Below are 12,207 nucleotides of genomic sequence, written 5' to 3' on the forward strand. Positions count from 1 at the left end.
CCCGCCCGCGCCCCGCCGGGCCGCGCCCCCGCCCCCCATGCACCACCTCCTGGAGCAGTCAGCGGACATGGCGACGGCGCTGCTGGCGGGCGAGAAGCTGCGGGAGCTGATCCTGCCCGGCTCGCAGGACGACAAAGCGGGCGCGCTGGCCGCGCTGCTGCTGCAGCTCAAGCTGGAGCTGCCGTTCGACCGCGTGGTCACCATCGGCACCGTTCTGGTCCCCATCCTGCTGGTCACCCTGGTCTTCACCAAGAACTTCGCAGGTGAGGCGGGGCGCGCGTCCGCAGGTGTCCGGCGCCGGGCGCTCTCACGCGCCGGCTCTCCGCCCGGGGGCTGCGGGCTCCAGCCGGACCGCACCCACCTGGCCAGTGTGGCATAGGGCCCCTTCGCCCCCTTCTCACAGACCCCGCGACCGCACCCCACCCTACCATGGGGGATGGGGCGGCCGAGCCGCCGAGAGCCCTCCTCTGTTTTATTGTTGTTTTACTTTGTATCCTTTCAGCCAGAGGAGGGTAGTAGGCCTGTCCTACACCTGCTGGACCCCGGTGTAAATGGGACTAGGCTCTGGGCTCTGGAATGTCACAGTGGGATCTGAGGCTTGGAGAAGTAGCCAGGTGAGGACCAGAGAAGGATGTTACAGGTGTGGAGAGCCACCGCCCAGGGATGGGGAAACCGCATGCTGTTGCACAGTGAGGAGCTCTGAAGTCCAACCCCCCACACCCAGTGGAGGCACTTGGGAGCCTTTCCTCTGTAGAGGAGACAGGGAGGGTAAAAGAGTGGCCCTGCAGGGCTTCAAGCAGTGATGGCCCAAGAGGCCACCCATGCCTAGAGAAAGCAGTGTGGATGGAAGATGGGGCAGATCAGGGCAGAGTGGATGAGTTGAGATGTTAGGTCAGTAGAACTGGGCCTGGTTATATGAGGGAGCATGTGGGGGACTCTAGTCATACTCTGGAATGTACAGATCCATGGTGGGTCCTGCCTAAGGCGAAGTCACATTAACAGAGCGGTGAGCCAGTCTTGAGCACTGGAGAGCTGACATCTGGTGCACACAGAGACAGGAAATGGCATCTCCCACCTGAGGCAAGGACACAGGCTCAGGTATCCAAATCTATGGGTCTTATAGTGGCCCAAAAGTGTCAGTTCATAGCAGGAAGGCAACTGTCAGGGTTCCTGTGTTTCTCTCCAGGGGTGCAGATGGCTGTGCCCTCTGCAGCTACTGGACAACAAGAACAGATGTCTTGACAGCGAACTTCAACACCGTCCTCCAACTTTCAGTAAACCCTGGACCTGGAGATATCCGTCCTGCATGCGGGCATCCTTCAGCCTGTTTAAGATCATCCCAAGGGTGGAGAAGGTTCAGCTGGTCTCACCCCACGGACACTGGTGTCCGAAGACTCTGACACTCAAGATTAGATGCCCCTACTGGCAGGACAGAAGTCCTGGTGCACAACAGGGCCTCAGGTCATGCTCAGGTGTGTGCAGAAAGGATGGAGGGGCTTTTGGTCATGTTGGGTAACTGACTTACAAGAGCAGATATATATGACTCACAGTGCTGGAGGCCAGAAGTCCAAAATCCAGGTGTGGGCAGGGCTGAGCTCCTGCTGAAGGTCCTAGAGGAGTACAAGAATCCTTCCTACTTGCTCAGCTGGGGGCTGCAGGCCAACCCTGGTATTCCTTGGCCTGTGTCTGCATCACTCAAGCTGTGTGTCTGTCTGCCTGCTGGGCATTTCCCTACATCTGTGTCCCTTGAGTCACAAGGACACAAGGGTCAGGGCTCACCCTACTCTACTCTTGTCTCAATTCAGTTACCTCTACAAAGGCTATTTCCAGTCAGTGTACAGGAACAGGGCTAGGATTTTAGCAGATATTTGGGGGACACAGCTCTACCTATGACAGACTTACTAGGGCAGGCTCAGATGTGAGTACACACATGGACTCAGGGCCACCGTTGGTGGTCTAATGTGTCACTCCTATACTCAGATACTGTCAGCCCAGCTCATCACTTGTAGGGTCTCTAGACACCCTGTATCCAACTGGGCCTGCTCCTTACAGTTCCCTGTGCTTGCCCACAGAAATACATGGGCCCCCTTGGGGCATACATGTCCAGGCCCTTACATCCATGCTGAGCTGGGCCTACCACAAGTGTGAGGAGGGGTCTCCAGCATGGACAAGGCAGGTCCCTGGCCCAGAGTAGCAGCTATGCTTGGCCAGAAGAGCTGTTTGTAAAACATTAAACCCAGGCGAGCTGCTCTTCCTAAAGGGTGTGTTGAGACGCTATGAACAGCCAACCTTAACCTTAACCCTTGCTTTCTCCCTGCACATTTTTGAAGCCTTGATTGCTTTTCTTCATGACTTTGATCAGTGTCCAAGACAGCACAGTTGCTTCCTGATTCTCTTCAAAATCCTTGTGCCTCACAGAACCTAGAAGCATACAGAGTCCCCAGACACAAGACAAATCAGGTGTAGGGAGAGGATGGTTAAAGAACCCTCCTCCTAGAGCCCTGTCAGTTTGTGGAGACCGCTGGTAAAAGGTAAAATTGTAAGAGGAGGGACAGAAGCATACCTAGGACCCTGTGCCGGTACTCTGAGTGGTGACTGCCTGGAGGATTTTGGACTACTGGCCTCCAGAAGTATATTTCTGCCGTTGTTAACCACCCACCCAGGTGGTGGTACTATGACCAGTGTGACCAAGACCCCTCCATTCTTGTCTGCTCAAGGCCCCACTGTGAGCTGGGTCTTCTGTTCTGCCTTTGGGGGCATCCTGAGTGTGAGAGGAGGAGGTTGTGTGGATGCCCTCTAGGATGATCCTGCCCTCCATCACAGGTTGTTGGTTAAAATGAACCAACCCTCTTGGGCTCAGCACTGCTGATTCCCATCCAGCAGAGCTCAAGGCAGAAGGGGTGGCCTCAGGAAGTCTCACATAACTCCTGTCTGGAGACCAGCTGGTGACAAGGCCAGGACTACTGTGAAATAGTAGTAAGCTGACTCAAGCAGCATGGAGTTAGCACACAAAGCCCAGAGGTACCAAAAGGGAGAGGTGAAGAGCCACCAGATCCCTCACATTGCCCAGATCCAAACTGGGAGTCCAGCAGCTGCTTTTTCCTAAAATAGCCTAATAATCAGGTCCCAGGGCTTAGGGCTGATATCACCTGCGTATGAATGACCTGCCAGCTCACCGAAGTGGGGTGCTGTCCAGCACTGTGTCCCATGCTCAGCATTCTTCCAGAAGAAGGAAAAGCAGAAGTGTGCTGCGATGGGGAGTGTAGGTAGGACCTGCAGGCCTTGGGGTCTGCACCTGGCCACCGATGGCTCCCTAGACTCCACAGTCCAGCAGAGTAGGTCTCTGGGGTGGGCCTGTGAGAAGTGGAGGCACCTCCACACACCAGCTCATCCTATCTCCTCCGTGGCCCCTGAAGGTCAACCCTTTCCCTCTCAGGTGTAGGTACCACATCTGCAGCGTCCATGGCACCCACTGGTAACCCTCCATGTTACTCTGGGAGGTGCTGGAATGGGGCACTCACCCCCCTACACACACAGAAGGCAGGCAGCTACAAGAAGCCAGTACACCTGTTATCTGCCCACATTGCTGGAACACACTAGCACACACTCTGTGGTCTAAAACAAGACACGTAACTAGAGTAGGGCTCAGCATTTGAGCACGTGCCTAGCATGCTCAAGGCCCTAGGTCAGATCCTCAACACCTTATACACAACAAAAAGTAAACAAATAAGGCCGGTGAGATGACCCAGCAGGTAAAGGCATTTGCCACTTAGACAACTTGAGTTTGATTCCTGAATCCCACATGGTAGCGGGAAAGAATGAACTCCCACAAGCGGTCCTCTGGGCGCCACACTGTGGCACACATGCATGCACACACACATGCATACATACACAATAAATAAATGTTTAAAATTAACAAATAAAAACAGTTGTCCTGCAGTTCTGCTGGTCAGAAACCTGAAGAGACAGGACTAACAAGGTATAGCTAGAGCTGGCCCTCCAGGGGCCTCCAGGGGCAAGTCCCATCATACCTTCAGCTCCCAGCTGCACCGCATCGGTTGGTTTGGTCCTCCTCTACCGCTGCCTCCCTCTGATAAGGATCCATGTGGTTCCCTCATCCCACCAGATAATGCAGGATCATCTCCCATGAAGTCCTTAATCCCAGCTTCAGAGTCCCTTTTACCACAGGATGCAACATGCTTACAAGTTTTGGGAATCAGGATATAGACATCTTGGAAGCTGTCATTCCACCATGAGGGAGTGTGGGAGAAGTTTGGACCTCCTCTGGGGTGAGGGGGCCAAGAGGGCAGTGGTGGCCATGAGCTGGCCAGAAGCAGCAGCCTCAGAACTGGAGATCTTTTGAAGGGCTTCTCCTCCCCCAGGTGGCAGAGGCAGAGGTGGGCTGGGCTGTGTGCAGGCTGGACTTAAGGGGTATGCTAGAGATATATATAGGGTCCAGGTTCAGCCCAAGCCCTGGGCAGCACTCCTAATAAGAACCCTACTGAGTTGTCCCTACATAATTCATAGATGCTCTTTCTGGAGGTTGCAGCGGGCACTTAGTGTCTGTCATACTACTGTTGACCCCATGCCAACTGTGAGGTGGGCAGTCTGAGAAGGCACTTGGCTGATTGATAAGCAGGTCCCTTAGCTAGGCATCCCAGCATCCTCCTGAGCAGCAGGATACCTAGCAGCCAGGGTCCACACAGTACTGTCTTCTGGGGCAAGAACCCTTCAACAGCACACTGCAAAGCTGGCCCTATCTTCAATGGGATGGACCAGCCTTTGTGTCACTACCTGTGCTGATCAGGCAAGTCCTCATCAGCCCTGAGAAATCCCAGGAGAGTGGCCTCAGACAGAGAGATCCATGCAGCCACTGTGTCTTGGCAGAGCATCCTGTGTCCAGGCCCCTGCCCTCATGCCTAATTCAGGCCCAGTGTGACAAGTCCACAGCAGCACCAATCTGTGGTGGCCAGCCATGCCTGGGCACCTGTACCTCTCCGGATCTTTTGGTATCTGTTGTGCCATCAGGAGCACCATGTGCCTCTGCAGACACAAGCAGACTGAGGAGGAGGGTGGCCCTACCGGATATGCCCATGGAGGTTATAGGGGCTTCTCCCTTTTCTTGTCCAGCTTGCAACTTGGCTGCTGCAGAGATGGGTTTGGTTCAGGGTAGAAGACAAATCTCCAGAGAGAAGACCACCCACCCTTCTGTGGCTCTAGGGATCAGCTGTAAGGACAAAAGAAAAGTGAATAAAATTCCATTTTTTCAAACGAGAGCTGATTTCTTTGCTTTCCCTGTTTGCTCTTCTCAGAGCCCAGCTCATCTAACCCTGGACGCCTGTCCTCAAGGACCTCAGGTTGAAGGCACTTGCTTTCCCTGACCCTAGTCTTTTCTTCAGCTCCTGGTCATGGCCAGGTGCCCAGCTCTCATGTGGACATGGCAATAGCTTTAAGGAGCCTCCATCCCTACCCATCTAAGCAAGGCTCACTCTAGCCCACCTACATCTCTAGAGCCCTCCGTAGCTCCCCAGGACCATCTAAGGGAGTCCAGCAGCCACATAGGCTCTGTCCTTGGGCCTCTTCTCAACTGGGTAACATTCTGGTGATCCTTGAGGCCCAACTGAGCCTCACAGAGCCATCATCGTGTGGGGCTGTGTAGGCAAGTGGATATACCTCAAGTGGTGACCAAGATCCTGAGCTAAGTCAGCATGAGGCCAGGACCCCTAAATGCTGGTGCTGCAGGAGGAACCTGCAGTGAATGGGGTCTCTGTGTCCTGATGAGTAGCTGGCCACTGTCCTCCGCTTCTTAGGCCCCTGAAGAACACCAACAGCAAATGTCAGTGTTCATTACTTTTCTCATTGCTCTTATAAAACACTTAGCAGAAACAACTGAGAAGAGGATTTCATTTGGTTTACAGTTTCAGGGAATACAGTCCAACGTGGGGAGAGGGCATGGTGGCTCCACCCGTGGCAGGAGCTCGTGGCATGGCTTATTCATATCAAGGTGGATATAACCCTTGTGGCCCTCCCCAGTGACCTACTTCGACCTAGGCCCCACGTCCCAAATATTCCACACTGCCAAAATGGCACCATCAGCTGGGGATCAAATGTTTAAGCACATTTGACCATAGGGGACATTTCATTATTCAAACTCTGACAGTGATCTTCTAGCGAGGCTGAGTCTCTGAGGCATCTCCCTGTCTGCATAGCTCAGGACTAGGCACAGACAGACAGGTCAGTTGGATCCTGGTCTCTGAAGGGCTTAAGTTAGAGCACAGGAGGCATCTAACTGACCTGCCCTGGGGCCAGCCTGAGGGTAAGAGATAGCTTATAGAGAAGGGGTTGGCCTAGGTAAATGCCACAGGAAGCCATGCCTGGATACTCACTCAATCTGGTGGGCTCTAAGCCTCCCAAGTTCTCTTAAGAAGAATTAAAATACAAGATCTCAGCTTAGGGCAAGTGTGGCCTGATGCAAGCATCCATGACATCCTTTGCTTCAGGATATATGTCCATGTGAGCTTACAGTCCTATGAAGTAAACACAGGCTCTAGGAACAGGTACCTTCTCTTTACTTTCAGTGACAGATGTGTCCACCCAGTAAGCCTTCCCTAACCATGCCCATCAGTATCCAGGGGGGCCCAGGCTCACCCTTCCCCAGGACAAGGGGGCTTCAGAGATCCCCCACCTGTCACAGGCAGGTTTTTCTTGGGAGTTGGGCCACTATGACTACCTCTGGCCAGGTAGGAACATCCAAACCACCTTCACTACTTAGAAGATGAGTTCCCTGGCAGTGCAAGGCAGTGTCAGGAGCTGGGGTTTTGTCCATGTCGGCTGCTGGGGAAGGGACCCTGGCTGGCAGCAGCACAGTCTGTCTTGATCCTCCCTGCACCTTGGTCCCTTCTACACGTGGTGTTTGTGGCCTTTCCAAGCCAGGATACACAGTTCTCAGTTCATACAAGCTGGGCTTAACCCCTGACTGGCCACTTAAAGAGGAGTATTAGGATGAGACCACACATACTACCACCACCACCACCGCCATAGTCAGGACGTGGTAAAGGAAAGCTGGCCTGGGAGGGGTGGGATGCATCTGGAGAACAGCAGTCCCTGCATAACGCAGTCAGCTCTGTGGGTGGGGCTGCAGAGAGTCCAGCTACCTGCAAGGCAGGGGAGGGTCTGAGCCGAGAAGTAACCAGGTCCATCCCGTGCCCTTCATCGCAAGACCTGGTCTTCCTCAGGCCAGTCCCACCTCTTGGCCTAGCCCATGTCTCCTCTCTGCCCTCAGAGGAACCAATTTACTGTTATACTCCGCACAACTTCACCCGCGACCAGGCACTGTATGCCCGCGGCTACTGCTGGACAGAGCTGCGGGACGCGCTGCCCGGTGTGGATGCCAGCCTGTGGCCATCGCTGTTTGAGCACAAGTTCCTGCCCTACGCACTGCTGGCCTTCGCCGCCATCATGTATGTGCCCGCGCTGGGCTGGGAGTTCCTGGCTTCCACCCGCCTCACCTCTGAGCTCAACTTCCTGCTGCAGGAGATCGATAACTGCTACCACCGAGCAGCCGAAGGCCGTGCCCCCAAGATCGAGAAACAGATCCAATCCAAGGGGCCCGGCATCACAGAGCGTGAGAAGAGAGAGATCATCGAGAACGCTGAGAAGGAAAAGAGCCCTGAGCAGAATCTGTTCGAAAAATACTTGGAGCGCCGAGGCCGCAGCAACTTCCTGGCCAAGCTGTACCTGGCACGCCATGTGCTCATCCTGCTGCTCAGCGTGGTGCCCATCTCCTATCTGTGCACCTACTATGCCACCCAGAAGCAGAATGAGTTCACCTGTGCCCTAGGCACCTCACCTGACGGGCCGGCGGGGGGCGCTGGTCCCACAGTACGTGTCAGCTGCAAGCTGCCATCTGTGCAGCTGCAGCGAATCATTGCAGGCGTGGACATTGTGCTGCTCTGCTTCATGAACCTCATCATCCTCGTCAACCTCATCCACCTCTTCATCTTCCGGAAGAGCAACTTCATCTTCGACAAGCTGCACAAGGTGGGCATCAAGACGCGACGGCAGTGGCGACGCTCACAGTTCTGCGACATCAACATCCTAGCCATGTTCTGCAACGAGAACCGCGACCACATCAAGTCGCTCAACCGGCTGGACTTCATCACCAACGAGAGTGACCTCATGTATGACAATGTGGTGCGGCAGCTCCTGGCAGCCTTAGCTCAGTCCAATCACGACACCACACCTACAGTGCGAGACTCGGGCATCCAGACCGTGGACCCCAACATCAACCCTGCAGAGCCTGATGGGTCTGCTGAGCCACCCGTGGTTAAGAGACCCCGAAAGAAGATGAAGTGGATCCCCACCAGCAATCCGCTGCCACAGCCCTTCAAGGAGCAGCTGGCCATCATGCGTGTGGAGAACAGCAAGACCGAGAAGCCCAAGCCTGTGCGAAGGAAGACTGCCACGGACACACTTATTGCCCCGCTGCTGGACGCTGGTGCCCGTGCAGCCCACCACTACAAGGGTGGTGGAGGTGATACAGGCCCCTCCCCAGCCCCACCTCCCGCCCCTGACAAGAAGCATGCCCGTCACTTCTCCCTGGACGTACATCCCTACATCCTAGGCACCAAGAAGGCCAAGCCTGAGGCAGTGCCTGCTGCCCTGCCCACCTCCCGGAGCCAGGAAGGTGGCTTCCTGTCCCAGACAGAGGAATGTGGGCTAGGCCTGGCTGCAGCACCCACCAAAGGTAGGGAGTCAGGCAGGTGGGTGACACAGGGGGGCAGATTCCCAGGGAGCCCCAGACAGGAAACTGACAGAGTCCCTGTGTCTAGGGCATGAGAGGAGGGAGCACCAGAGAACAGTGTAGATGAGGAGAGGGACTGGGCTAGCTCATAGCAAGACCAGCTTGTGTGCTCTTGCTATAGTGAGGTGCAGGCCCAGAAGGATCCTGGACAACCCCACAAAGCAGAGGATGGTGGGGGGCTACAGCCATCAGAGAACTCGGCTCCTCTGGTTAGTAAAGGCCTCGGATGGGAGCCCCTGGGAAAAAATTCTGAAACAGCACTGCAGTTCCTCAGTAGTGAGACTCAGTCAGGCAGGCTGCTGAGTACAAGGGTACTCACCATCTGTGAGGTTGGGTGCCCAGCAGGGCCCATGGGTGGCACTGGGGTGTTATAGCAGTGAGTGAGGTGGATTGTGAGATGCCTGTGTTCCCGCCTATTTTCAGATGCTCCGCTCCCCGAGAAGGAAATCCCATACCCCGCAGAGCCTGCCTTGCCAGGCCTTCCATCTGGGGGCCCATTTCACGTCTGCTCACCCCCTGCAGCCCCTGCTGCTGCCCCCCTATCACCAGGCAGTCTGGGCAAGGCTGACCCCCTCACCATCCTGAGCCGAAATGCCACTCACCCCCTGCTGCACATCAGCACGCTGTATGAGGCCCGGGAGGAAGAAGAAGGAGGCCCCCGTGCACCCCCAGACATGGGCGACCTCCTTGCCATCCCCCCACCCCAGCAGATCCTCATCGCCACCTTCGAGGAGCCAAGAACAGTCGTGAGTACTGTGGAGTTCTGAGGGGCAGAGCCATCAGGCCACCAAAAACCCTCAGCCAGGGATGGCTGATCCCAGCCCTGAGTGGACATGGCCTCTGCTCGCCTGGTATTGCCCACACCCCCAGACTCCTGTCTGCATGCCACGGGGCCCAGCACCCCTTCCACCTGCCTCAATGTGGCATCCACGTGTGCAGGCTGGGGCTAGAGCACGAGGTGGGGCAGGGTGCCCACCCCAGCATCAGACACTCCCCTGAGGTGCTGGGCTACAAGATGAAGAGTTTATTTTTTTAGTGGGTTTTGGTGTGGGCGGAGACTGTGGCAGGACAACTCAGTACACCCAGGTTGGGCCCAGCCCAGGGCAAGTGAGGAGGATGCTGGCAAAGGTGGCACTGGCCTCAGGACAGACCCCCGGGGTCACTCACTCAGGGGTTTGGCCCCTGCAGGGACCTGATGCCCTCGGGTGGGGGGCCGAGGGCTGCCCCAGGTCCAAATCAACATGCACTTTCTCCTCACAGCCTGACATACACTTTATTTTATTATGATTACTGTAACTGATGAGCATATTTATCATCAGGAGACTTAGGATGAGTTTAAAGCAAAGGATGGTGTGTGTGAGTGGGCCGTAAACAGAGGTGGGTGTGAGCGTGCAAGTGTGAGTACAGTATGTGCCTAAGTAGAATGGGTTTGCTGGAGGGCAGAGTGCCTGTGTGCAAGCAAGCTCACGAACAAGTAGGGGGTAACAGGTGTGAGTGAGCTTGAGTGTATGTGAGTGTGCAAGTGGCACCCACATGTGAGCAGTAGTCGAGAGCAGGCACGGGCACCAGTGCGAGAGTGAGGGAAAGAATCCAACGCAATAACCACATCCCCCTCCCGGGTCCCCAGCTGCTGGCTGGGCTGCTTCCCATGGGAGCCCAGGCCCCACTGGCCCCACCCCTATTACCTCAGCCAGCGCCACTTGACGCAGTATTAACAAGGTAGCACTGAGCATATCAATAAATACTATTCTGATAACTGCCTGTGCTTCAAGGCCCTGCCTCCCTGAGCTGGTGCCTCCTGCCCAGCCTGCAACACCCATCAACACCTGGGCATTACTTGGGGCCACTGAGGACCAGTGGGGAGGGTCAGGCTGCCCAAGATGCAGGGACATCAGGCCTCCACCCAGAAGTGTGAGGAAGGGAAGCATGGGTTCTGGGTTGGGGGGCTCTGGGAGGCCAGGGCATTTGGTGGGCTCTCTTGGCGGGGCATGGCATGGCCTCAGGTCCTGTTGGGCATATTACCAGGGAAGTACAGAGCTGGCAGGATCCAGGATGCACTCATGTTCATCAGGAGGTTCACAGCAGGGGCTTCAACCTCAGGCTCAAGGCTCAGTGAGACAAAGCTGGCCCTGTGGAGCTACCTGTCCTGCAGGTGACCCCATGGGTCTGAACAGAGACTCCTAGAGACCAGTGGCTGAGGCAGTTAGAACAGGAGCCCAAGAGGTTCAAGGACATAGGCCGTGGGTCAACAGAGTGGGGCTAAGTCGAGTTCAGAGCAGCCACCTCTGCTTGGACCTTCTGAAAACTCCTTAACCAGCCCTGGAACAGCCCTGAGGTGGGCAGAGCAAGATGTCCTCAATGTCCCCAGGAGCCAAGACAGTCCATCCTCCACTACAGCAGCCACCAATCTGAGCCTGAGCATAGCGCACATTGGAGTCCACATTCTGGTTTATTTTTTTTAAATGTTCTATTATTTCAGGCTTGGTGGGGCATGCCTTTAATCCCCGCACTTGGGAGTCAGAGGCCAGCTTGTGAGAGCAAGGCCAGCCTGGTCTACATAGAGAGTTCCAGGCCAGCGGGGGTACAAGGAGACCCTATCTCAAGAAAAGTTCTGTTACTATCCACTTCTGCTGAGGACAGATCAAGAGACCCTGGTCATTGGCTTTGCTAGGGGGATGCTGAGGATGAATCCCAGGGCCTTGCATATGGTAGGCAAGTACTCTACCACTGAGTACACCCCGGGTCAGATACCTGTCATGGAAAAGGCAGTTTATTGCTCACAGATCCTGGAAGGGGCACCCCACACCACACAGGGTCACACAGGGGAGCACCATAGTCAGTAGGAATGAAATACCTCCCCCGTGGCTTCCAGGTGGGGCAGGTGAGAGGCACAGGATCCTCCAGTCTGAATAGCTTCAGTGGGTACTATGTTTGGGGCTGTGCCTAGTTCCTGCTGTGGAGTGACTGGGACAGGTGGACCATGGCCCATAGTGTGGGAATGGGGCAGTGATGGGGCTGCACACTTACCAGCTCTAGGATGTGGTCTGTCTTAGGAGGGGCAGCCTGTCTAGAGTCAGCAAAGCTCCATGTCAGAGAATCAGAATACAGAAATAGCCAGGCATGGTGGCACCGGCCTTCAATCCCAGCACTTGGGAGGCAGGTGTATCTCTGTGGATTTCAGACCAGCCTGGTCTACATAGTAAGTTCCAGGACAGCCAGGGCTATATAGTGAGACCTTATCTTTAAAAAATAAATAAATAAACAAGCCGGCATGGTGGCGCACGCCTTTAATCCCAGCACTCGGGAAGCAGAGGCAGGTGGATCTCTGTGAATTCAAGGCCAGCCTGGTCTACATAGTGAGTTCCAGGACAGCTGGGGCTACAGGGAGACCCTGTCTTAAAAAG

At 55.3% G+C, this 12,207-nt stretch overlaps 1 protein-coding gene across 3 annotated transcripts; it reads left to right on the plus strand.

Moving 5' to 3' along the window:
• The first annotated feature begins 28 nt into the window (after positions 1 to 28).
• Positions 29 to 11,303, plus strand: Panx2 (pannexin 2). Of its 3 annotated transcripts, XM_008834728.1 has the most exons (5): positions 198 to 263; positions 503 to 614; positions 1,187 to 1,472; positions 7,283 to 8,746; positions 9,227 to 11,303. In XM_008834728.1, exons 2-5 carry the CDS (start codon positions 552 to 554, stop codon positions 9,568 to 9,570), a joined length of 2,157 nt encoding a protein of 718 aa, XP_008832950.1. In that variant the 5' UTR covers positions 198 to 263; positions 503 to 551; the 3' UTR covers positions 9,571 to 11,303. The 3 variants fall into 3 exon arrangements, with proteins under 3 accessions (XP_008832951.1, XP_029420199.1, XP_008832950.1); XM_029564339.1 differs by lacking the exon at positions 503 to 614 and having other exon boundaries at positions 186 to 263; positions 9,227 to 11,302; XM_008834729.2 differs by lacking the exons at positions 503 to 614; positions 1,187 to 1,472 and having other exon boundaries at positions 29 to 263; positions 9,227 to 11,302.
• The last annotated feature ends 904 nt before the right edge of the window (positions 11,304 to 12,207 follow it).

Source organism: Nannospalax galili, unplaced genomic scaffold, assembly GCF_000622305.1.
Source record: "Nannospalax galili isolate Female #2095 unplaced genomic scaffold, S.galili_v1.0 scaffold237, whole genome shotgun sequence".
Taxonomy (NCBI): domain Eukaryota; kingdom Metazoa; phylum Chordata; class Mammalia; order Rodentia; family Spalacidae; genus Nannospalax; species Nannospalax galili.